The sequence below is a fragment of the Parasteatoda tepidariorum genome, chromosome 4 (assembly GCF_043381705.1).
Source record: "Parasteatoda tepidariorum isolate YZ-2023 chromosome 4, CAS_Ptep_4.0, whole genome shotgun sequence".
NCBI lineage: Eukaryota > Metazoa > Arthropoda > Arachnida > Araneae > Theridiidae > Parasteatoda > Parasteatoda tepidariorum.
The window spans coordinates 368,213-395,820 of NC_092207.1; the positions used below are offsets into that span (position 1 = coordinate 368,213).

General features: G+C 33.0%; 1 protein-coding gene across 1 annotated transcript in view; it reads left to right on the forward strand.

The window, feature by feature from the left end:
* LOC107450496 (Ryanodine receptor) overlaps window positions 1-27,608 on the forward strand; it is a gene marked incomplete in the record, with an annotated part of 265,214 nt that overhangs the window by 114,095 nt on the left and 123,511 nt on the right. The window contains 14 exon segments of the mRNA XM_071180425.1: window positions 1,342-1,440; window positions 2,985-3,258; window positions 9,219-9,343; window positions 11,545-11,693; window positions 12,882-13,008; window positions 15,726-15,855; window positions 19,329-19,568; window positions 21,406-21,786; window positions 22,655-22,815; window positions 23,755-23,975; window positions 25,881-25,971; window positions 27,000-27,140; window positions 27,224-27,390; window positions 27,471-27,549. Of these exon segments, the coding sequence (XP_071036526.1) occupies window positions 1,342-1,440; window positions 2,985-3,258; window positions 9,219-9,343; window positions 11,545-11,693; window positions 12,882-13,008; window positions 15,726-15,855; window positions 19,329-19,568; window positions 21,406-21,786; window positions 22,655-22,815; window positions 23,755-23,975; window positions 25,881-25,971; window positions 27,000-27,140; window positions 27,224-27,390; window positions 27,471-27,549 (2,385 nt within the window).

Genomic DNA, 27,608 nt, shown 5'->3' on the forward strand with positions numbered 1-27,608 from the left:
TTTTTTTTTTAATTTTTCAAATCAGTTAGGTCATCATTAACTACTAGACACTAATTAAAGTCATGCTAAGATTTTTGATAAAGTGATAATGAGAACAACGTCACATAACGCTTAAATTAAGAGGACGCTATATCGCGGAAGAAAATTTCCATCGCAAATTCTTCTTTTCCTTCAATACTAATTTAAAAAGAAAGAAAGAGTAAATTCAGGCGAATCTAGAGTGCGTCATGAAGTTTCAATTTCTGAAAAAAACTACTTCAAACTATTAAAATGCAAACAAATTAATCCTACGTAATCATCTCATCATTTATTTTCATCAGTGTATTTTAAAATTTTCTTTACAGTATTCGAAACTTCATGGCCTACTCTAGGTTTGTCTGAACTCACGGCTTCTACACTCTAAATTTATAATGAAGGAGAATTTGTGACGAAAATTTTCTTTCTCGGTATGGCGTCCACTTTATTTATTTTTTTTCCTATCGAGTCAACACCGTAGTTTGAAGCGAAATGACTGAGTTGAAGAGTAAAGACATTAAATATTTACATTTATTTACAATTTATACACGACTCGTTTAGGTTAAAGGAGGCATCAAATATTTAAGATGCAAGTACGCAAAGATAAAATAAGGTCTTTGATATAGTGGTCAGTATCCCGGCCGGTCACGCGGGAGAACGGGGTTCGATTCCCCACCGGGGAACCACCCATGTGGAGAGCGTCACATCGACCCTGTCAAACTTCTTTTATGTAAAGGTACCCCAACATAGAATCGAGTTAACATTTTTTACATGCAAGTGAATCGGAATCGTATTTTTGTAGTGGTAGACACACTACAGTACTCTCCCATCATAATTACAGCTGTGATAGAATTCGATGAATGGATACCACTGGTTGATTCATTGCTGTTATGTGAAAAGCCGGGAAGGCTGTATTTAGATCACCGTAGTTTTGAGTGCTGATAGTGATAGCTGTATTAAGTTCACGTTCGCTAGTGTGTTGCCTTTAGCAGTCGATTGAATACGCTGTGCGTTGTGTGTGATCGAGACTGAGTAGCGATAGTGCGAGGAGGTGGATCATGTCGCAGTCACACGTAGCAAGTCAACTGTTTAATGTAGATCATCCACGGAAGTAGGCGGGTTCATATCGAAGTGGAAGTTTCTGTCAAGGTAGGAACGTTCCACATCACGTCCGGGTCAAAAGTGAAGCGAATCGAATGGGTTGAAGAATAAACACATTAAATATTTACAGTTAAGAAGGAATCAACCATAACATAAAAATAATTCGAATGCTGTGATTCAATTAGCTGTGAGAAATGAATGATTAAAATGAGTCTTTTTTTGCAGGATCAGCAAAGAAGATACATTGAGATAAAGCAGTCAGATATGCCAGCAGCCGTTGCAGCCAAGAAAACCAGAGAATTTAGATGCGCTCCAAAGGAACAGGTAATTATTCTTTATTTCACACTTTTAACGTTAGCAAGATTGAAGCAGGTTGATGCTGCCTATCTTTAAGCTATGTTTGCTCGATTTATGCTACAAGCACGCAGTTTATAACTGTTAAGTGTTGTTTTCTATTCAAGCCAACCTTCGAACTAAATACATGGTATATGCGAATTTGAAGAAATGTATTGATTGAATTTAGAAATGAATCGTATGAGCCATCGGTCTATTCAATAAGAAAAATAATTTTATGGATCTTTTTGTTTCACATGATGGTTGTCTAATGGCAATAGTTCCATTACTCCTAACTAGATATATTTTTGCTATTTCAAAATTATATTTATTTTAATTATAAAATTTGGTGAAAAGAAGTTAAATAATCAATAGAACTTCAGTAATATTTTTTTAAAATAATAATAATCTTCATTCTTTATCGCTGAATTCATCAAAATCTATAATCAACTCAATTTTTCTGCTCGCAGATCCGCAGTTTTATGTAGAGCTAAGCATCTTGAAACGCATGACATGTCTTGAAAGAAATAGTTCATTGTAAATGTTTGTCTTGATTTTGTGATCAAAGTTCTAATGATATTCCACTATGTTAGTTTTTTTTAACTTCATCTCAAAAAAAAAATTTCTTATTTTCTCTAATCATGAGCAAAATCTCTCATTTTCACTTCATAAGTTTGATATTTTTTTTCGCGGGTGCATGCGCAGTTCAACAGAACTGACGCATGCTCACTAAACGTTGGCACGCGCAATCACTTGAAATCTTTCGTGCGGAAGCGTAGTGAAGCTAACGTAAATTTGTAATATTTAAATGTTTTTGTTTTAAAGCTTTAATGGAATTGTTTATAAGAGAGCGGTAAAACTATGTCAAAGAAATAATTAAAAATATTTTGATGAATAGTGGTCGCACTACTTAGAAAATAATAAGTAAAAACCTGGCCAAAATTTTGTTTAAAAAGGAAATCCCCTTATTCCTAGATGACACTAGGGTCATTTTTTAGTTAACTTTAATGGGACAATTTTCTTAGAGTAGAGTCAAAATTTTTCTGACATGTGACAAAATTTTTCTGAAATTTTTCTGACAAAATTTTTCTAAAAAAGTGTATTTGTTCGTGGTTTTGGCCCTTAAGGGTTGATGATGCCACGTTTGAGGAAAGGTTTCGTGAGAGTTCGTGACAGGAGTCAGGGACGACACGATATGTCACGCATTCAAAATCAGCAGATTTAATATTTTTTTTTCCGTTGAAATGTGTAGACATCTAATTATTATTATTGTTACGATCATGAATGTCAACAAACCATGCAAATTTGTAGTATGGGTTTCAAAAGTATTCCTACCCCGACAAAAATTACTTTCTTCCACGGGTATTCTTAAATAATAGAAATAAGTCCAAGTTTCCTTTTCATAAATAAAGGCGATGAAAACCTTTCTCGTTTGTTATCTGCTTTGTGTTTATTTTTCTAAGGCTATTATTTTATTGCATTCCTTTGTGGGAGTGTGTTCAATAGATTGAAATGAATGTCTCGTGTAATTGTAGATGCGTGCAATCCTGTGCTTCAAGAATTTGGAGGAAGACGAGACAGACCAGTGTTCTTGTGGGGAAGAGTTGCGGGATACACTCATTCAATATTACGAGGAATTGGTGGGACGGGTGAAAGGTGCCTGCTCCCCAGAAGATTCAGGGGAGGGCGAGGAGAAATCAGAGGAGCCCTCCAAACCCTGGACACAACGTCTCTTAAATATAGTCAAGATGGTCAAAGCTGCTGACCAAGAAGAGCAGCCAGAAGAAAAGGAAGGACCCAGGCCTGAAGGTTTGCCATTCATTTAATGTCATCTTTTTTCGTTGTTGTTATATTTGACATAAAACCAATACCAGGTAATTTTTTTTTTCATTTATTTAAACTCAACATGGGAGTAAGTATGTGATATCTAAGCATTATTTAAGCAAATTTCATAAGGCATAAAATAAAAGTAAATAAATTTTTTAAAAAAATAACGGCGAATAACTGAACTTCTTTGAGTGTTCTCTCGAACAAAGTTTATGTAAAAGCTATTTTAAGTGACGTACATTTGCTCTGTTCTAAATGTGTAACGATTGAGTTTCACTCAAAATTATGCGACTTAAAAAGGATGATACGTGAAGAAATGGTTCAAAATGTGTCTTACCTATGATTAAAATGCATCAACTGATTTTTTTAAAATGTAATAATTGCTCTTTTTTTTATTATTAATAGCATTTTTTTAAAAATTGTGCGTTATTACTATTTTTTAGATTTTAAACTATATTTGCGCTTTGTGCATCAGAGTGGGAACAGTACGCAAAATAAAAACATATCAATCTAAATAACTTTAGTTCGTATCATCGGATGTCCTCGAACTAAGTGCCAATCTCAATGATTCAAAAGGATGACCTCAAATAAGTTAAATATAAGCAGTGCTATCTATTCATTTACATAAACAGTTATAAAATAAATTTGCAGATTAATTATTCCCAGAAAATGTGATTGTATATCGTAATTTAGAGTTCACACCGACAATAAAAATTTATTGCTCCAAAAACTTTATAGGGTAACTTAACTAAAACTAAACAAAGGGGGGGGAACGAACACAATCAATTACATAATTAATGTTATGGTTCATATCAAAAATTAATAATTGCCACCTAGAACACCTTAAAACAAATTAGGTTCATTACCCTGTAATGATTAAAGATTAGTATTTATTAAAAGTGAAAAAGAAACTAGAATAATATCAGTAAATAGAAAGTTGAGAGCTAGCAAAGTATTACAATAATTAAATATCTAAACATTATAATGAAGTCAATTCTAAGTGAGCAAATAATATTGTTTTTATGGATGAATAATAATAATTTCAAAAAAAAATTTTTTTTTTAAAAATTCTTACTATTTGTAAATTTAAGGCGATAAATTTGTTGCTTATGCGTATGATTTTAGCAGCATTTGTCGAACGCTTGGTGACAACTGGCACCGGGAAAAAATATTTTTCATCCTCGACCCTTCGATACATCAGAAACAATTCAACCAATTTCCATTTCTCCTCTACGAGATTATAAATGATCAAAGTATCTGCAATTTAGGGCATTATTATTTATTAATTTTTATAAGCTTCATACGTTTAAAACCGTCTAGTTGAAGATTATTTTCTCGAAAAATGTGAAAAAGCGGATTGTCGAGAATTAACTTAATATTATTTTTTATTTTTAGCAGCAGCTCTTGATGCATATGTCATTCTCTGGACAGTGCAACCCTCCACATAAGCATACTGGAAGAATAAACATTGAGCATAAAAATTATTAATATCAATTATCAAGTCGTGGTCGCTTAGGTTATAGAGCGTTCGTCCCCCCCCCCCTCAATGAAGTGAACCTGGTTCGAATTCCAGCGATGGTTGATCGATACGAATTTTGCATCCGGCTTGTACCGACCACAATACTGGCGTAAAATATCCTCAGTGGTAGACAGATCATGGTTTAAGACTCCCCTTGCCGTCAGGCTAACTGTGGGAGGTTCTCGTGGTCTTTCTCTCCATGTAAGGCAAATGCGTTTTAGTTCCGTTAAACAGTCCTCCACAAAAGCAAAATTTCTCCCAATACTTAATCCTGACGTTCCCTTGTCTTCTGAATTGGTTTCAAAATTACAAGGCTATAGCGCTGAACATGGGTCGCCGTGAACTCAAAATTGGGTCGGCTGTTTAGCGGCGGTTATAAAAAAAGTTTCAATCATCGCAAAAGAACAATGAAAGAAATATTTTCGAAGGTAAGTATGAAAAACCTGTTTTTTTTTAAAAAAATAAAATAATAAATATCAGCAAAAAAAATATTAAAAAAAATAATAATTAATTCAAACTTTATATTTTTGAATTTGGAAAAGTCATTTTAACACATTATTTCACTCAATGTAAGGTTTCAAAAAATGCAGTTGAGTTAAAAATAGGCCAATGAAGCTTTAAAAATATCCTATTAAATATCATAATAAACAAAATTCCTTAAAAAATGGGTTTATAAAAATAAATAATCAAACTTACCTTCTTCTCTCCTCTTTGCCTAAAAATGAGAAAAATGCTCCTCCTCCCTATTATGAAATAGCGGCTGACCATAAACTTGTTTATTTAAAGGGGGGGGGAATCTCAAAATTTACTTTCTAAAATGTTATGACAGGAAAAATTTTAAAAATTAACAAAAGTGAATTAAATGTTTTGGAAACCAGGATCTTTAAGAAAAGGTTATTCTTTGAAGTTTTTGATCATTGAAATATGTCGAAAAAAGTGGGAAACTAATTTATTTAGTTAAAAAAAAATTAATATAACAAGTTGTTTCAAAAATGACTTTTTATATTAATGAAGGAAAAAAAAGTTGATTTGTTTTTATAGACATGGTGTAACGCATCATACTCGTCGCCTTTCACACATGATCTTATAACAAACATGCGAGGGGAAGCGTGTTTTACAGAAAAAGAGAAAGAAAAAGAATGTATCAGAGAGAGAGAGAGAGAGTAATGATTTCTGGCATTTATGTAAAAACAATCGTTTTAAGTTGCGGCAAGTAAAGAGTTATGTAAAGGCACTGTAACTAATTTTATAACTGATGTTTATTTAAGTTTTTAAAACTAAATACAAAAGCATCTGAAATTGATTTCGTTTTAACGAATTCAAGGACTTAACTTATTTTAAACTTATAATTTGCTTTTTTAGACCCATTTTCTAAGAAAAAATTATTATTTGTGAAAAAATGTCGAGTTTTCAGAAGAATTTCTAATTATTTATTTTGAATCCACCATTAATTTTTGCCTATAATTTTATATAATATCTAATTTAGTAAAGCTGTAATAAATTGCACTCGCTTTTTGAGTTGCATAATTATAAAATTAAACTTGTTTGTTATCACTTTTGAACTATTGAAGTAGTTTCAATAAAATCTTCATTCTAATTAAAATGGAATAAAATAATTACGTTAAAGTAAATTGGATCGGATGATTTAAAATCTTAATTTTTTATTGAAAATGAATAAAATAATAAGGTTAAAGTAAAGCGCCTCGTATAATAATGAAACTTTTTTTTCTTAAATTTTTATTTTTTGAAACTGTTAAATTTTGGAAACGTTTCATTAAAATCTACATTTTAATTGAAAATGAATAAAATAATAAGGTTAAAGTAAAGCACTTAAAATGTACTAATTGCTTTCTCAGGTCTATTTTTTCAGATCTATCTTAATTTATTATTTGCGTAAAAGTATAGATTTCTTTGTGAATAATTTTACATATGCATTTAAAATTCAAAATTATCACTTTTTTCTGAATCAATACCAATAAAACGTTTCATCGTTATCGATTGAAGTTAGTTATCTTTTATACAGTAAAATTTAATTTCTAGAAAGATTGAGTACTTTTAAAAAAAAAAGCTTTGCTTGATATAATGATGTCCAACCACTAAATATATTCAGGAAACTTTCAATGCTATAGAAATGTTTAATATTCTAATAGGCTAACGTTTTCCTATTTCCACCCTTTTATGAAGAGTTTTCACGTGGCTTAAAAAAGAATATTTTTAGAGTCGTCTGAAGTATAAAAAGTATACGCTAGAGAGCCAACACATTTAAAGCAATTTAAAACAAAAATGATAACGAAATTCGTTGAATGACTAAAGAAGAAAGCGGAGCCTTTTAAAACATGGCTGAAGAAGAGGATGGTTGAAAGGCAATAAAGAGAACAAGCTTTCTTAAATAGCTTTGGTTGTTTTGATCTCGCTTTCCTCACTAGTTATTTGTCAGTTTTCAGTAGCCTTATCTCTTCTTCCCAAAATGCCTGTCGACTTTGAAATCACGTTTGACACGGACTTTTATTTATTTGACTTTTTAATTCATCCTGTACGAAAATTAAAAATATTCTAGTAGTTGAACGCCTGGGACCTTTGCAGGCCATGGATCATGATCGCGAGTGATCTTTAGGTGTGAATACAATAATAAAGACTAACGTTCATAGATCTATTCTAATCATTCAAACTTTAATTACAGTAATAGAATTTGCATACAGTCATGATTGCATGCCATTAATTATTTGTAAACAATTACCCTCTGTCACACTATGCACAAATTAAATGGATGTATATATTTATTTCTCTTAAATACCATTTCAGATTTAAAAAGTCTTCGCTTCGCATCCAAATGTATGCTAATTATTGTATCAATATTACTTATCTTATAGTTCCTTATTGTTATATATTAGTACACATAGTAATTAGCTTATCTAATTAATTTAATAACTATTGAAAAGCATTATCTCATTTCTGTAAAATAAATTTAAGTAATTAAACGAGCTTTATGCAGAAAAACAAATGATGGATGGTGGGTTGATGTTCCGTTTCCATAGCAACGTTTATATTTTGTACATTCGATTTTAATTTAAAGATATGATTTTTTCTTTTTCTTATCGAATCAGATAAAAATGAAAAGAAAGATTTTTTTTCAAATAAATAATTAAGACTATTCGTCTTTCTGTTGAAAAATATGATAATGATATGTGTTTAAAAGAAAACAACGAAAAACACACACGTTTAGTTCGTCCAATGGTCAGAAAAACTACATTCTTTTTGTAGTTTACAACAACAACTACTTAGTTACAAATGAAGTTAACTACAAATACTTTTTCTTAAATGTAGTGATTACAAACTACTTTGGAATTAGTAACTACTTCACCATTTTAAGGACACGAAATTCGATGGAGAATTTAATTTACACTTACGTTTGAAAACGAAATTGTCTTACATTAAGTATAAGAGAATAACTAAGAAATATTTATTAATAAAGTTTACAGTAAATTATTAGACGTACAATAATAGTTTATGTAAAATCTTAATCGTCAAGTAATACTATACAGCTTTATTATTTATACGCGACTGAAACCGGTTTGCACTAGTTCGTGTATCAAGTGGGGTTGACACTGTCATGCAGTACGTTAAAAATAAATACAAATAGGAAGTACATAAAAAATCTCCTCAATAAGCGTCCATTGCATGTATGTTTAAGTATAAAAGTATTACACAGAAAACTCGTGCCATTTCATGTCATTATTAAAACTCTACAGCGCGTTTCATAATTTGGTCCAATTATTATAATATAATGCTTGATATAATAATTATTCTATATTTATGTAGTATATCGTCAAGTGCATACCGGTTTCAGTCACGTAAAAACAGTATAGTATCACCCAGAGCCGGATTATACCTTTCGTAGGCCCTAGGCATAGCCCTCCCCTCCTTCCCCCACTCCTCCCCTCTTTTCAAAATATATGCTAAAATTTTCTTGCATATTTTTTTAAACATTTTTATTAATATGGATTTTAATTTACAAATTTGTTTATCGAACTTTATCTGCAATACCGACATACTGCCGATATTGCAGTTGATATCGATAATACCATTATGATTAGTTCGATCGATAACTATGCAAACACTTCATAATTTTGTGCAAAATACACTTGTTGTATTTAAAGCTAAATTATTTTTGTCAACAAATTTTTTTTCTCCCAAGTCTTTCGTAGGCCCCTGAATTTCGTAGGCCTAGGCGCGTGCCTAGTGTGCCTATAGGATAATCCGGCCCTGGTATCACCTGATAATTAAGATTTTGCGTAGAATATTATAGTTCGTCTAATAATTTGGCCATGGACTGTATATTATCAAACTGGCGTGAACAATCAATAATTGCCCTTTTTTTTAAAAAAAAAAAAAATAATTCTTTAACATGAGAGTTTCTTTTCAGAACTTTTACAGCGAAAGATTGTGGTGACACTCGTGAAATGGGCTGAAGAGAGTGAAATTGAGAACAGAGAATTAGTCAGACAAATGTTCCATCTACTTCTGAGGGCATTCAATGGAATAGGGGAGGTGAGTAGAAACATAATATTCCTTGCGGAGATGATTTCGTTATAGCTTAGTACCGCCATTCAGGGCCCGAATTAGCCTAATTGCCCCCCCCCCCCTCTGCTTCNAACGGCGATTGAACAAATCCGAACTTCAAGCACGTGGCACTGAATTGACGACACTTCTTTTCGTTAAACGAGATTGATGGCTGCAGCAAATTGCAGACGATAAAAGAAATCAACTATTTCTCAAAATTAATAAATTATTTACTATAAAGAGCTAATTTGCTCATGTACCTGGCCAAAGAAAAAACGAAATCGAATCGAAACATGGGAAAGCGCATGCATGTCTGCCAAAATCTTTATTATGATTTAATAATCCCTCCTATTATTTTTGAGGATCTTAATAAAACAAAAAAAGAATACACTCGAATTAAAAAAAAAAAAGAATCATAATAATTTCCTCTCGTTCTATAATAATAATTTTCCTCTTATTTGTACTCTACAAAAAAATTAAACAACAAAACACTTTTGATTTAAAATTAATGATCGAATACGAGTATCAAATTAACGTCGTCCAATAGTTCAGAACCCCGCGTTAAAATCTAAGAATAGATCTAATGAATATGTAATTATCGAAGGTCAGCGCCAGACTTGATGAAAATAAAACCGCTAATTTATTGCTGGATAGTCAAAAAAGAAAGTTTTTCGATTTATTCAAAATAAATGAGCCGTTACCAGAAATAAAAAAAAATGACGAAACAAATTTTCGCCAAACGTCATAAATGAGTGTCGAACAAATTCGTTTTATTGCTGGTACAAATGGTGTATCTAAATTCTTTTTTATTTAATATTAATTTCAGATTTTATTTATTAAATTAATCTTAATTTAATGAATAACAGCCCCCCGGGGGTGGGGAAGTATCGTCCCCGTTGAGAAACAATGCTATAGGTGCAATGCTCCATACAACAACATATTTCTTCTCCATAATTTAAGATTTCTAAGATATACAATTTTTTATTTTATTTTTTAAAGACATAATTTTATATTTTTTATATTTACTCATTTATGACACATTTTATATTTTTAAAAATATAAAATGTGTCAACTAAAAACATAAATATGTCTTTATTATCACATCAAATAAATGCTTTATAAAATATAGAATGTGTAAAAAAAAAAAAAAAAACTTGGTTTACTTTTATGTTATGTTTTGGCTATATTGATGCAATATTAGAAAAATCTCTTTTTTGTGGATATAATCGTGTGAGCTGATGAAAAGATTATCTTTTATTTTCCGGACTTTTTATAATTTTTTGTTTTTTTTTTTTTCTTTTCGGTTTTTTGTTATTTTTGTTTTCATTATTATTTTTCTTTCTTTCCCCTTTTTTCATTGTTCTGTAATTTTTCCCTTGTTTTCTCTACATTTTGAAATATATATATATATATATATATATATATATATATTGAACTAAATGTGTTAAAAATATATTCATTTCTTTGGGACAAAGTCTGTATTATTGTGATTATCATTTTTTTTAAACAAGTTTCNTGTTTTCATTATTATTTTTTTCTTTCCCCTTTTTTCATTGTTCTGTAATTTTTCCCTTGTTTTCTCTACATTTTGAACTATATATATATATGTAGTTCAAAAATAATGAATATATATATATATATATATATTGAACTAAGACTATAGACATAAAAACAGATAATCAAAAAAAAAAATTTATTAAAGTATAAATAATTCCGTAAAAAAAGACATAAATGAAGTAATCTGAACTACCATAAATCTAAACTATTATCTGAAAATTTAATGGCATGAAATCGATATAATAGACATTTTGATTATGAAAATTTCAACTAAGGAAAAAATTAAAGTATTTTTAGATAATGTTACTCCAGTTTAACTCATAATAACTTCATAAAGCGGTATATAATGACTTACTAGCCCAACAACCTTGATTAGCGATTCAAATATTAAAATTAGTTGCTGTTTCTTTTTATACAAGCAAAATGTTAAGCAGAATCTGTAGTTTTCAACTGACATAAAGCTGATTGTAAATATATGTTTGACTCACCAAAAATGACTGTTTATAGTTCGAAAACAAAACATTACTGTTGGGGGGATATCTTACCCATATTATAAAAGTTAACTAGTATTGTGTAGATAACGTGGAATGTTTAAAAAACCATTTCAGTTCTAAAAAAAACCTTTTTTTCAGATAATGGGAGCCATGGAGAATACATATACCATCAGTTCTACAAGCAAGGACGACGTTGTCATTCTTCTTGGTTACCTACAAAGGGTAAGGGCACTCCTACCTGTACAAATGGGACCTGAAGAAGAGGAAATCATGCGCAACAGTTTGTGGTAATTATTCATTGCATTACTCGATACCACTCACATTCCACCGCTATTTGAAGTGCAATCCCCACAAATCACATTAAGGCTAGAAATTAAGAAAGTGAGCCGCTCAGGGGATAGAGCATTCACCTTCCAAGGAGGGTTCAAATCTCAGCGATGGCTGGTGGATATGAATTCTTGTACAGACCACAGTGCTGACGTGAAATATCCTCAGTGGTAGACGGATCATGGGTTAGAGTCCCCTTGACGTCAGGAACCTAATCGTGTGAGGTTCGGAGAGTGGAACATTAGAAGTCGTAAACCCGAAAAATTGGGTTGACTGTTCAACGACGGGTACAATATAAAATAAAATTGGCTAACGTAAGACTAATTCCGCGGACTACTTAGATGAATCTGGTAGGCGGAGATAAAAACTGGTCAGAAAAGTGTTTTTGGATAAATAAATATAGGATAATTATTAAAGTGAGCTGAAAAAAAAGATACGCCTAAAGAAGGAAGGCACACACACTTTTAGCTTTTTAGGAGGGCTGTTTTTTTGAATAAGGTCCGTTTTGTTGTGTACACTAATAGGTGGCGAGTGCGTCGCAACGAGTACTTGCGTCGTGTCTTTGCCACTCATTGGGAACAACTATGCCCAGTTACAGCTGTATGGGTAACGGTCAGTTATGAGTCTTTAAAATGTTCAAGTTAAACGAATCATCCACCGAGTAAGGATGAGTTTTCAGTCGGCAAAAAAACTTGTTTGCTGCATACATTCACCAGAGGAAGTTTACGAAGCTTCCTACTAACAGGACATTTTGTTAATCCATGATAATGACCACCTCAGTCCCGAGCTTCATTGAATTCTTTTGTGTGAGAAGTTTTGGATCACCCCTCCATACAGGCCAGATCTTGCGCTAACTCATATTTTCCGATGTTCCAAACATCATTTTGATGGCGACCAACGTTGACGTGGAAACGGTCTCTTGGTTATCGGAGCAGACGCCAAGTCACTGGGAAGAGGGTATTCTAAATCTAGCTGTAAGGTATGATAATTGTTTAAGCAACTATTTTGAAGAGAAAAAAAAGAGAAACGACTAAGCTTATTTGCGTCGTTTAAATGAGTACATTTATGCAGTTTTGTTTATTGTTATCAAAATCATATTGAATTCCAAAGTGAATGTATAAGTGCTTATTATTTAAATTCTATTTCAGGGCTATGGTGAGCAACAGAGTGTTTTTCCAGCATCCTGATCTCATTCGAATTTTGCGCGTCCACGAAAATGTTATGAAAGTGATGATCAACACTTTAGCTAAAAGGGCTCAAAGTGACTCTGGTCCAGTAAGTAATTCTTAAATCAAGTGTTTGTCGGTAAATAAGTAGAGGGTTATAGATTAATAAACGCACATAAATATTAAAAAATAGCTTTTATTAGACATTTTATTTGTTTTTTTTTAAAAAACGTTTCGATAGGATGGACTGGCACAGAGTCGACAACCCAGACATACTTTGTCTCTGCGGTTATGATTTCATTTTTTTTAGATCAAGTGACAGTGGATCACTTGTCGATGTTGGTTCTAATGACCAGTTTTGTACTAAACAGGTTAATTCTCTCCTTATAAACCTCGATAGCTTAGAGGACAGAGCGTTCACCTTCCAGTGAGGTGAACCGGGTTCGAATCCCAGCGATGACCGGTCGATAAGAATTCCGCACCGGGCTTGCACCGACCACAGTACTGACATGAAATATCCTTAGTCGTAGATGGATAATGAGTTTGATCCCTTACCGTGAGGCTAACCATGGGAGGTTCTCGTGGTCTTCCTCACCATGTACCGCAAATGTGGGTTAGTTCTATCAATATGTCTTCCACGAAGAGAAAGTTCTCCCACTACTTGATCCAGGAGTTCCCTTGTCTTCTGGATTGATTTCAAAATAACAAGGCTTCGTAGTTAAACATTATGAGTCGTAAACCCAAAAATTGTGTCGGCTGTCCAACGACGGTTATAAAATAAAAATAAATAAATAAAATTCTCTCTTTATAAGGAACACAGATTCAACCATTGTTTCATCGAGATAAGATAGTGGAAAGGCTGATAAACAAGGGCATAAATAAAAAAGGCGTTCCTGTAGCAGAAGAAATAAATACAAAAAATAGTGCGTGGAGTCCCTCCGTGCGGAAGAAGTTAAACTTCGCAACCTGCGACGTTAATTGTAGAAGAAGTAGCAGTCGTAGAAGGATCACTAGTTCTATTCAACAACTCTTTTTCCAGCTCCGCTCGCTTCCGTGATCTGCAATCATGGTAATATTCTTCATTTTTCCCTCGTGGACCTCTTGAAACAGTGCTTGTGGTTACCTCATCGTCTCGCCCTGGAAAATGTATTTCTATTAATAATGTATGTGAATGAGTCATAATGTAGTTTCAGAAGAGAAGCAATCAATTGATATTCACAAGAGACGTACCTTGACATAACCTTAAATCCGTCGCCTTGTCCGTGGGATTGTTTTCACTCATTTTTTTACAATTGTTATCCACTGAATTTGAAAATGAAAAATACTACCCTATTAAATTATATGTGTATCAAAACAAAGTAAAAAAAATATTTACAGAAAAACAATACTTTTATTATTTTTATGCTAGTGAGAACCAAAACAATATGGAAATGAATGAGGGAAAACTGGATCCTACCACGTGATTTCCCGGCCAATAAAAATGTAGCGTTAAACGTTTAACGCAATCTTGTTGGAAGTCGCATAAGAAGCATAACTTCAAAAAGTCAGCTCTGATTTGCACAAGACTTCCAACATGTTGGGGAGAGTCCATAAATTAAATGTCTTTCTTTAAAATCATGTTTCAAATCATTAAATCGTGGTGAGATAAAAATTTCCAGCAAATCATGTTACATTCTTCTTCAGAATCTCATGGCTGGAATAATAATAAACAACAGGCCCTCTTCTGTAAAAATAGTAATAAGAACTCTGTGTTATTATTTATCGACAAAGAAGAAAGTATTTGACTAAAAGTCTAATTCAGTCCCTGTTATGAGACTCACTCTAAGATTCTATGAAATGAAATTATAATTACCAGGTGACACTCTAAACAGCTGTATTGTTTTTACTCGGATGAAACCAGTTTGCATTTGTTTACACTCCTGTATAATTTGGTGAACATTGTAATGCAATTCGCTGAAAATAAATAGAAATGGAAAGTATGTTAAAAGTCTCTTGAATGACATGTATGTTTAAGTGTCGCCTATAATATCGTACAAATCATATAACTATTCAAATAATAACTTATGATCTAATTATTATAATACTAGCCGCCTAAGGCGACCAGCTGTCCGCCACGCTAAATACTTCTTGGGCTCTAGAATTGCTTGTCGAAGTTCGGTCATGTTCCATCCTTCTTTGACGTTACACAGACGTTTCTTGGGTCCTTCTTCTTCTTTGAGAATCTCTTAATATCTCTTTCTTTGACAAAATACAAAGTGCGGTTCTGCCATGTCAGTAATCGGGACGCATTAGCATACATTTATAAGAGTGGACAAAAGTATATGTATTTTTTAATAGTTTTTTGAATATGGCTCTTTGAAGACGAAAAAGAATAGATTTTCTTACAAAATGACTGATAGCTAAAAAGCTAATCCAAATTTTTGAAAAAAGAAAAAAAAAATACTTCTTCATTATGTCAAAACACAATTATGTGCCGAGTTTCGTGCCTGGGCGAGGCTTCTGGGGCGATATATTGTGATTACAGACACACACACACACAGTTGCGTTTATTATTATGTATATAGATAATACCTGATATAATAAATAATTCTTCATATATCAGTAAACTTGCATCGTTTCATTCAACCAAACTGATACACGAGCGTAAGCAAGTGCAACAATAAAGCTCACTGGTATCATTAAGATTTATATAGAATCTCATAGTGCGTCGCATTATTTCGACTGTATGCTCGTATGTATATATTGAAATTGAGGAATGTTTATTTTGTTCTCCCAAATGAGGAATTTACTAACTTCTGAAATATTTGTTTTTTTTTCCTTCCCCAGAATACTTCACACGAGATGGTGGTCGCTTGTTGTCGTTTCTTATGTTTTTTCTGTCGAACCGGAAGACAGAACCAAAAAGCCATGTTTGAGCATTTGGGATTTCTTCTGGAAAACAGCAATATTCTTCTATGTAAGTAATTTATGCTTTGCAGTTAAACATTTGTTCTCTAAAACTGGCTCTAAAAGCATTTATGAAATTTGAAAGTTTTTAAATTTTGGTTTTAGAGGAAACAATATTAGTCAAGACGGTGAACTCTCCTCCCCATTGGCCCTTTCACTGTAGAAGAAAAAGCCAAATTTATTTGCTTTAAAAAAAAAATTTGAAATAAAAAATCTAAACCAGTGTTTTAATTTATTTTATGTGATGTAAAGGAAAATTATTTTAAGATTGAAAATTTATGATTTTCAAGATTTTTTCTCAAATGCAAAGAATATATAAATTTAAATGTTTTAAAACTTTTGTTATTAAATTAGTTCTGAAATTATATTTATTTCTTCACAAAATATTTTCATAATAGACCTGTTAGAAAATTTAACTTCCTGATTAAAAGTAGTAATAGATTTGTGTTGAGTGATTTTTACAGCAACGACGGGTATTCTTTATTTGTTGCTCTCGCTTTATAATGCAATCCCTATTGTAGATAATTATTTTTGAATTTCCATTATTTGAATTGATCTGCCTGTAGAAACAGTCTTGCTTTTTCAACTAAGTTAAAAATATTTTTGGTGCATTTCTCATTAGCGGTCAAAATTTATATTTATGGTGTTCTGCCATCAACATAATTTTTTCTGGTTTTTCACATAGATAGAAAAAAACCAAAATTAGTTTTTTTTTAAGAGGCATTTAATAGGAGTGTTCTTCATGTATATGTGCTCTCTTTCATAACTCTATCGAAATTGTGTTGAAAATAATTTAACACTAAACACACCATAAACAGTCAAATGACCGTTTAAGAACTTTTGCCTCAAAAATGATTTTATCATTTTTGCCCATTTGACTTCATGATTTTTTCTAACAATTATATACATTTAATCAGTGGCGTACGCAAGGGAGGGGTTTAGGGGTTTAAACATCCCCTTGAGCTCAGATAAAATGGCAAAAATAAAAATTTTAATAGAAATTATGCGGGATATTATTTTTTAAGACTATATATTTTTATTTGCCTTATGCATACTTTTTTTTCTCACGGTATTTCTCAGAAGTCCTCAAAGTGTTACTTCCCATCCATTTGACATTAGACTTTTTTCAGAAGATATTACATTATGTTCCTAAACTTAAAAAATCAAACCAAAATTTAACTAAACAATGTTGTCTAAATAAAAAGTCAAAATTATCTAGCTGTCTAAATTAGGGAAATAATAGTGCTTTATTACAGACTCGAATTTCTTGTAGTAGTGTCAGAAAATTATGAACACCCCCTTGAAAAAATTCTGCGTACGCCACTGCATTTAATATTCCTTTTTTTTGTATTTTGTTTGCTTGGAAAAATGCTTGTCGTATACCTATTTTTTCCACAACCGGTCATCGGGAGAACAATTTTATTGTTTTATAACGTTATCGGATCAGAAATAACGGTGTAATGCGTGTTCAACGTATTGCATTCGATGCAAAGACTGTTACGTTGTTAGTTCAATCAGAATAACTGTGAATTTAAATTTCAAGAAGGAACCTAACATTTTAGATTGGCATTTTTGTGTCAGAAAAAAGTGATAAACTCAATATTTTGGTCGGTAACTTATATTTTATGTTGATAACTTTACTTCATTTCTAACTGTTTTTATGCGGAAAAATGTCGAAGCAATTAAGACAGCACAAGTTCTTACAAGAAATAATATTAATCATAAGAATAATAATTTTTATCCATTCTTATAATTATAGAAGTAATAATAATTGGAAGAAATATGTTTGTTAAAATGTAGAATTTGAAACACCCTGTATAATGTAAAAAATTGCGTTGAGTAATGAATTAAACATTCTTTGTGTTTGTAATACATATACAATTTTGTTTCATTATGATAAGTTTTTTTAGTTTATTTCTTTCCTAACAACCCTATTTCCTTTATTCAATGAAGAAAGTCCGGCCATTTGACGGTAGAAATAGGTATTTATCAAGTGTTGGTGTGTTAAGGCACTGATTGAAAGGTTACATAACGTTCGCGCATTTACCTAACGTTAGTTTTGAAATAATTCTATTGAAGTAAAGTAATATTAACGTTAAGAAAAATAATAAAATAGCTAACGAGTTACTTCTAAATTTCCGTACGGGATGAAACGTAGATCTGCAAAATCTCTCTACGGCCACCTTTATTTATTTCGTATCCCTGGACGCATCTATGAACAAGTGTGACTCATTTGATAGTCCCAGAGACAATAAAGGCACCTTCATGAAATTGCTGCACGGCATGATTATGATCTGATGGTTCTATAGTTCACTTCTGAGGCATTTCCTTTTTGTCATGATTACTTTTAGATCGAATTAAAAATAATAGCTTAAAATAATATAATACAGTTCATGAGCGCGAAATCACTTAACGTGAAACACATGCAGCAATCAACTATTGTTGTAATTTACATGTTAAGCATGCTGATGTTCGATTAACATGAAAGAAAACTAGCACTAATAATATAGCGTGTGAATAAAGTGCCAATGATTCATCTTGAAAACATGCTATTTCTATTTTTCCTCATTGTTGCAAGTAGCATATGGACAAAAATATATAAATGGAATAGAATCTATATTATATAAAACGCTAATACGTACGTATGTATGTATCAATAAAACCAATGATATTTCTTTTCTCGCGCTGGCAACAGTTTTCATTTTTAATTGATTGGATTCGGCGCGCAAGAGCACGTAGTGAGCAACCAGATAACAATAACCAGAGTGAGCATTATCAGGTTGTTCAATTCAGATTCATGCACTAAAAACATGACAATATTTAATTTAAACTCAATTAGGAATTAATTAATTAATTGAAGTGAGAATGCTTTAAAAGGCCGCTGTTGAATTGATATTTTTCTACTGGGAGCTACCTAAACGTCTAAAAAACGTTTAAGTGTTTGTATTGAATGCATTGAATTTTTTTATATTTCGCGTTTATTTATGCATTGAATTTTCACGCTTTAAAATGCAGAATATTAGTGAAGCAATATTTGATAATTTATTTTGCTAATATGTTTCTTATTTAGCTAATGTTTTGATTTTTTCACCATGTACAATCTAAATAGCTAATATACTTTTTTAAAAGCCAATAAGAACATTGGTAGAATTCTTCTACATAAGTACAATACTATGTCTTTGATGATAAAATACTATGTCTTTGATGATAATATATTATGTCTTTGTGCTAGAACATTGTGTTCATTGGCGAGCGAGCGCAGCGAGCCATGGTTCACGGCGTGAACCACATAGGATTGCGTAGCAATTCTCGGGGGTTGGCGAGCGTTAGCGAGCAGGGGGCGGAGCCTCCAAGTAGTTAAGCTTATTTTAGTTTGTTTGGTACATACCAGTATTTTTCATATGCAGTAATCATAACGTAATTTCATGATGTATCGTATGAGATGAACGTGAAATAACGAGATTCGACATTATTATTTTTCAGCTCGACCTTCGTTGAGAGGTTCGACGCCCCTCGACGTCGCCTATTCCTCCCTCATGGAGAACAGTGAGCTGGCTCTGGCACTGCGAGAACATTATTTGGAGAAGATTGCCATCTACCTCTCAAGGTGTGGACTACAGTCTAATCAAGATCTACTGGACAGAGGTTACATCGATGTGGGATGGGATCCCGTGGAAGGAGAACGTTACCTCGATTTCCTTCGATTCTGTGTCTGGGTCAACGGTATGTCTTTTCTATTTCATTTTATAGTTGAGTTTAAGACAACCTTGTAACTCCTGTATTGGGAGAAATTTATCTTCCTGGAGGATTTGAGTTACATGAAGAGAGGAAAACCTCCCATGGTTAACCTAACGGCAAGGACACTCTAACTCAGTGTTTCCCAACGTGGAGCCTACGCCCCAACGGGGGGGGGGGCAATTCGATTGTAAAGGGGGGCAATTTAAAAATGGACTCGACATGAGTTTAAACCTTTTGCTCTGGGCCATTTAAATACAATGCGAGATTTCGGTGACAAAATCGAAAGAAAAAATCAAATTCTTAAATAATTGCGGTCAATAAATATTATGTGACTTAGGGATTTTTTAAGCGACAAACCTGAAATGAAGTATGTTTACAGTCGATGGTCAAGCATTTGTGAGTTATTTAGCCAATATCATTTACTTACTTTGTTTCGCTAACAATTTCAGAAGTTTCTTAAGTGAACAATTCGATTTTTTAATATTAAAAATTATGTATATGTTACATAGGTGGGCATAAGAATTTTAGAAAGGCTTAGGTGGGGCATGGTACAAAAAAGGTTGGGAAACACTGCTCTAACTGTTTCCTTAAGACAAGTGTCTTCTCTGGGCGTCAGCGGAAAGTACTCCAACAAAATATCGTTTTGTAAGCTCAGAGTGAGCAGTCGTTCCCACACATGCGTTAATGACGTAAACAAATATTTATTTTGATTTCGTAGTTCGTTCCTATAATTTTATGCGTTATTGTCGACCAGTGCTTTAGGGGGGGGGGGAAGATGAATTTTCAATCTTTGTTTTCAAGCACGGAATCTCTGTAAGATTTAGATTTTATAGTACTATACAAATTAGGTCATTTTTTTAATTTCAGAGATTAATTTCTCCTCGAAATCTTGACCGATTTCAATGCTCTGTTGTCAGCCATTGCTTCTGTCGTTAACGTTACGTTGTAATCCAACTGCAGTTGTCGTTCAAGATGACGTGCGCTGTCTAACTCACAAATTGACCCATCAGAGGTTTAGTGCTGTCTTCAAGTTAAAGTTTTGCGACACTGGCCTGTCCTAGGAAACCAGGCCTTAACCCATGATCCGTCTACCGCTGAGGATATTTTACGTCAACACTGTGATTAGTGCAAGCCGGTTGCAGAATTCGAATTGACCAGTCATCACTGGGATTCAAACCCGGTTCACCATAATGGGAGACGAACTCTCTATTCTCAGAGCCTCGATTCTTAGAGATAGTTAGTATTATTTCTTTTACTTCCGGCCGAATAAAAACGTGATAAAACAAAACGTATTGACGAATTCTGCAATGCCCGAGTTTACTCGGGATAATAAATATTTAAATCTTTACATACCCGAGTTAACTCGGGATAATGAATATTTAAATCTTCACATACCCGAGTTTACTCGGGATAATGAATATTTAAATCTATACATATCCGAGTTTACTCGGGATAATAAATATTTAAATCTATACATACCCGAGTTTACTCGGGATAATGAATATTTAAATCTTCACATACCCGAGTTTACTCGGGATAATGAATATTTAAATTTTCACATACCCGAGTTTACTGGGGATAATGAATATTTAAATCTATACATATCCGAGTTTACTGGGGATAATGAATATTTAAATCTATACATGTCCGAGTTTACTGGGGATAATGAATATTTAAATCTATACATACCCGAGTTTACTCGGGATAATAAATATTTAAATCTATACATACCCGAGTTAACTCTGGATAATGAGGGAAGCGTGGTTAAACTGTATTAAGTACCACCACGAGATATTTGATTAGATCATCATTCTTATTTCAGGTGAAAGCGTTGAGGAGAATGCCAATCTTGTCATTCGTCTACTCATTCGTCGTCCTGAATGTCTGGGTCCGGCCTTGCGAGGCGAAGGACCTGGATTGCTGGCTGCCATCAAGGATGCCATCAAAATGTCCGAGAAAATAACCGTCGAAAAATTAGCGGAAGGGTCGACTGAAGATGAGGATTACATCGACATGGGATCGGCCATCCTCAATTTCTACTGCTGTCTCGTGGACCTTTTGGGACGCTGTGCTCCAGAAGCTGCTGCCATTGCTCAAGGAAAGAATGACTGTATCAGAGCGAGGGCTATTCTCCGGTCTCTGGTTCCCATGAAGGACCTCGAAGGGGTGCTCGGTTTGCGATACAATCTCCTCACTCCTCAAGGTAAATACAGTTTGTCTAAAGTAAGAACTCCTATCACCATTCGTCTGGACCCGTGGCGGTGACTATGGTAACGAGGTATAACTATTTCATGTAGGGGTGTGGGGTCACTGTTTGAGACAGGTTTTGGATTGGGTCGGCTGGAGGAAGGGAATCTTTTTCTTCGATCTATTGTGTTAGTCCTAGAGGGAAGAGAAGCTGCCCTCCCTGAAATGCGCTATTCTTGGTTCCATAGCAACATACGGCCTATAACTTTGCGGCGGGAGGAGTTCTAACCGTAGACAAACTATACTGTGACACATACTAGAGATAAGTCCTAGATCAGAGACTTTACTACTTACTAGAGACTAAGACTGGAGACTTTTTATGTTTAAATAGTTTAAATACGAGAGCGTCTCATCCAGGTTTCGATAATTTTTTAAAAATTTGTATCAAAGCCGTTAGATATTTAATATGTAAGATATTTAATATAAATTCGTGAAGATTTAAATTCAAAACCTGCGAAGAGATAATAAAATACATTATCGAGATGCTTCTTAATTTTTACACCTAGTAAATGTTGACATTATTTTATACTTAATACTTGACTGAATGAGTGCATAGTTGCTGGTAACTAAATATAATTCTCGAAACAATTTAGGAAATCCGGATATTAGACAGTCGTTTTGAATGATTTATGTTTTTGCCATTTTGGGTTCATTTAGATCGGTATGTTTATTATCAATCGTTATAACTTTTTTGTTTTGCTTCAATAAACAATCCTCCTAAAAGAAAATTTGAAATTTTACTTGGAATAATAGCACTTATAAATGGTGTCTTCTTAACTTAAAGCCGCTACTAATTAAATTTGATTTATTTGATGTGAATGTAGGAGGCGAAAGTGATATGCCTATCGGTGTACAACCCAATCACAAGCAATCCATTGTTCTGTTCTTGGAGAGAGTCTATGGGATTGAGAGCCAAGACACATTCTTCCGTCTCTTGGAAGATGCTCTTTTGCCAGATCTGAGAGCCGCTACAATGCTAGAAAGGGTAAATTTATATAATATTATTCAGATATTCTGTGAACGACTGTACTTGAGATTTTTAAAATTCTACTTGATATTTTTCAAAAATTAATTATGAAACAGAATTAGTTAATAAATTTTTTTCTTCTAAATTTCACCGCTAGAAGGCGGCATTTTCAATGAAGTACACATTCTTGGCCTATAATTTTTTTTTCAGGAATAAACAACAACTGATAAGCATCGTTGTTACAAATTAAAGTTGTTCAAGCACAATTTTTTTTGTCAAGTTTCCGTACATAATAGCTTTTTTTTTAATTTTTTAAAAACCATCGTTGAACAGTAGACGCAATTTTGAGTTTACAACTACTAATGTCCAAATCCGGTGCCTTACAATTTAGGGTGCCTTATAATTTAACAGAAGACAAGGGAATCCTGGATCAAGTAGTGGTAAAACTTTTCCTTCGTGGAGGTATCTTTGATGAAACTTACCCGCATTTGTGTAACATGGAGAGTGAAACCACGAAAACCTCCTATGGTTCGCCTGATGGCAAGGGGACTCTTACCCATGATCCGTCTACCACTGAGGATGTTTTACGTCAGCATTGTGGTCGGTTCAAGTCCGATGAGGAATTCGTATCGACGCTGGGTTAGGAAACAGGTTCATCTCATTGAAAGGCGAACGCTCATCAAGGTTCGGATTAGCTTCTCTGTTAAAAAGACGTCTATCACTGAAAAACGTTTCACTTGTCACGACTTATGAGATCCCCAGACCCCTTTGAGGGTTTTGGTAATCCAAGATCTTAAAGACGACATCTGAACACATTGATTTCAACGGTGGAACTTGGCGTTTCCAGATGGTATCTGATACATTTTGTTGACCTTTGAAATGAAGTATATATAAACAATTGTTTGAAAACGTCCTCTGGTGGCGAAATAATGAACTGCTTCTGTTCTATCATTTCAGTTTGATGGATCAGAGAGTGAAATGGCGCTGGCATTGAATCGTTACATCGGCAACTCTGTGATGCCTCTTCTCATCAAGTACTGCCACTACTTCGGAGATGCTGACAATTATGCTAATCTTCTGGATGCAACACTCCACACCATCTACAAACTCTCCAAAGTTAAAATATTGACAAAAGGTCAGAGAGAGGGAGTCTCTGATTTCTTGGTGGCTCTCACTCAGTAAGTGTTTTCTAACTTTCTTTAGAGTTCGACTTGAAACATATTGAGAAAAAAAGAAAGGGGATTTCGTGGTATTTTAGGTGTCCAATAGTTTATGTCGTTCTAATCCAATAGTATAATACCGTCTCTTAAACGTTGGAGGCGTAACAAAATTTTCTAAAACTTTAAAATGCATGCCAATATCTTTGAAGTGACCAACAAAGCATTCTGAAAATGTTGTTTGCCCTTTCATTTTGCAATCTATTGATGGGATTTAATGATCGACCTTATCGAGCCTCATCTGTCAAAAGGTACCTTAAAATAGAATAAAGTTAACGTTTTATATACTAGTGAATTGGTATTTAATATTTATAGTGGTAGTTACGCCACACTATCTCATTGTGATGAACTTTGTTAACGCTTATGGTTAGCCTTCGTTTTAATGGCTTGCAGTCGGTAGCTGCAAATCTGATTCAGATAGATTGTTATAAATTGAGAGAGGCTGATTTTAAAAATATGATCTGAGATGGATTGAAAAAAAATACAGCAGAGTCTCCCATCAGAGAATTTTTGTCTGAAAGTTTTAATCGGAACGCTAACGAGGTGGTATTTTCTGTAAAAAAAGGTTCTAAGACATTTTTTTTCCTCGTATTTGAAATTTTTCAGACGTTTATCTTTTTGTTTCTAATGAAGAAAGTTTCTGCAGTCTCTCACACGTGTACTAATTATTCTTGGTACCACTGGCATTTTTTATTCTGAAGATAAAGTACAGAGTGCTAAAAAAAGAAAAACAAACAGACCACCTAGAATAGCTTTTAATCTGTAATCGGATCTTCACGTTCTAGGACTTATTCTTAATGGTTCGAGACTTCATATATTCTAATTAATTTGTGTGGATGTTATTTTAAGTTACAAAATCACTCACAAAAGCGTACTTTTTTCTAAACACATCGATGGATTTTTGACCAACGAAATATAAGAGCTATCTTCAAAAAATTTCTGAATTTTAAGGTATGTAATTTCATCTTAAAGTCTATAATTTTACAAAATATAAATCGGTTGAATAGTTCCTGAGAAAATCGGATTTCATATTTGTTTTCTCAGGAACCGTTAAAATTCTGAATTAAAATTACACATTTTAAAATGACGTAAAATATTACATAACTAAAACTTCAAAAAATTTTCGACTATTATCAAAAAAGAAAAAATTATAAAAATAATAAATACCAAAATTTATTTTTTGCATGAAATTATCTTTGGACTAATGAGTTTTATAAGTGTGTGCAAATTTTTTCAATTCGTTCAAAAAGTTCTCGAGATGGACGAAAAAAGCAAAAAGTAAAATTAGAGTTAAGGGATCGCTCTACTCTTGACCTAACTACGAGGGTTCTATTTCCTAGACTACCCTTCTATATTTTGGAGGTCTGGAATCCCAATTCGTTGGAGAAAAAAAAGGTATGTTTATTCAGCGAAAATTCGTTTTTGTGTCTGAGTTTGTAACTTAAAATATCGTCTGCACTAATTAATTAGCCTATTTGAGGTAACCCTCTTAAACTATTAAGAATGAGTCCTAGAACGTGAGGATCTGATCATTAGATTCAGGGTAGTACATTTTTTTCTGATGCACTGTAGAACAATAATAATCTGAAAGGACTTATTTCCACCTTTTTAAGTTTCAATATTTATACTACATCATTCACAACTAAAAATATTGCAGTATTTAATAAATAATCGAAAAATCTTTAATCCGAATATAGCAATATTTTCTATATAACGAATTTTAAATTAGAGCCAATAGATTTCGCTTGCTTTATTTCAAACACTTTTAATAGCATTTAAGTATTGGATTTTGAGAGATGAATGGATTTATGAGAATTCTTCTTTCTTTTAATTCCCGAATAATTAGATTTTTCCTCTTTAATTTAGTGAGATGCAACCGAGTATGTTGGTGCGTTTGTTGCGAAAGTTAACTGTGGATGTTTCTGTGCTCACTGAATATACAACTGTAGCTCTAAGAGTGAGTAAACAACTTTTTTTGTCACATAAGAGTTTATTTCAATAAAGATATTTCAAAAATGATTCTAAAAAATTGTATTTATGCTACGAAGTCAAGGTCGGTATTTATTTATTTTTTTTTTTTTGGAAGAATGATATTTCTTTCATGACTCTGGCGGACGAAACGGGAACAAAACCAGAAGAAAACTGAAACAAAACCAAAAGTACCAATTCAATTGTTTGCCGATTAGCATTTAAATAGTAAATAGTAATTCGAAGAAATAAAAATTGATTTATTGCGAGAAAGTACTAAAGTAAAAGTAAAACTTTTACTTTTTTTTAAAAAAAGAAAATAACTACTTTCATTTTACTTTGATACTGGATAGTTAACCAATTACAATAATTTATTTTTAAATTGAATTCATACTATCGTAAATTAATATCTTCTATTTATGAAATTGTATCATGATTTTTTTAATAATTCAGTAAATCATGTTCTTTTATACAGTTGTTTAATTTTTTTTTAATAAATTGAATGCATCGTTTATTTTTTATTTGTTAATAAACAGATTCATTAAACAGTTTAAAAACAAATGCGATTGTTTAAAAAGGACTGCAATTATAAACTGGTTTAAAAATTATTTTAATAATGGATGTTTCTTGTTTTTTAAGAGTTTTTTCGCTTTCTTCTGCTCGGGTTAAGGGATATTTATTTCATCGTGTGTAGTTCATTTAGTTGTTTGTAGTTTGGAAGAAACTTATGTTTATGCCATCTCTGTTTGAAGCTGAATTTGGAACTAAAATTCACTTTATATTTACTTTCTACCAATAAATAATTCGACTGTTTTCTCATCCTTAAAATCAAAGTTCCTGCGAAGAGTTCAATAAAATGAAAGAGTTTTATTAATTACCAATATGTGCGAGAGGTATTCGTTGGCCACCGGCTGGTATCGAACCAGAGACCTTTGGGTCTCCGATGCTCTAACCGCTAAAAAACAATAATAGATTTTTATCATAGAAGGTGCTGATGGCAATCTGTTTCTACTTCAGTTGCTGACCCTTCATTTTGATCGTTGTGGAAAGTATTATGGATCACCCGGAGGACAGGGTGCCTACGGAGCGGCATCCGAAGAAGAGAAGAGGCTGACGATGATACTCTTCACAAATATCTTCGACTCACTCGCAAAAATGGTAATCACAATCTTCCTTAATTAACACTGTTCTGTCATTTTTGTTTCTGTAGAAAAGAACTCAAAACTGTTTTTGTTCAAAAGGAATACGATCCCGATCTGTTCAATAAGTCACTTCCTTGCCTGACGGCCATCGCCTGCGCCCTTCCACCCGACTACTCCCTCACTCAGAGCGGAGATGATGACCAATGGTATAAAGAATCTGGACCCACAGATGGACCTTATATGCCAGAACCCATCACAACCACTATGTAAGGAAAAAAAAACTCTTGATTCTCTCGCTTCTTACTGAAATGGAATTATGTCATAATATATCTTTAACTCATTTCAGGGTACAACTTACACCAGACCTAACAAATGTGATTGTCAAGTTTGCCGAACATTTTCACGACGCATGGGCCATTCGAAAGGTAGATTTTCATATAACTGTATATATATGTGTGTGTGTGCCTATATATATTGATATATA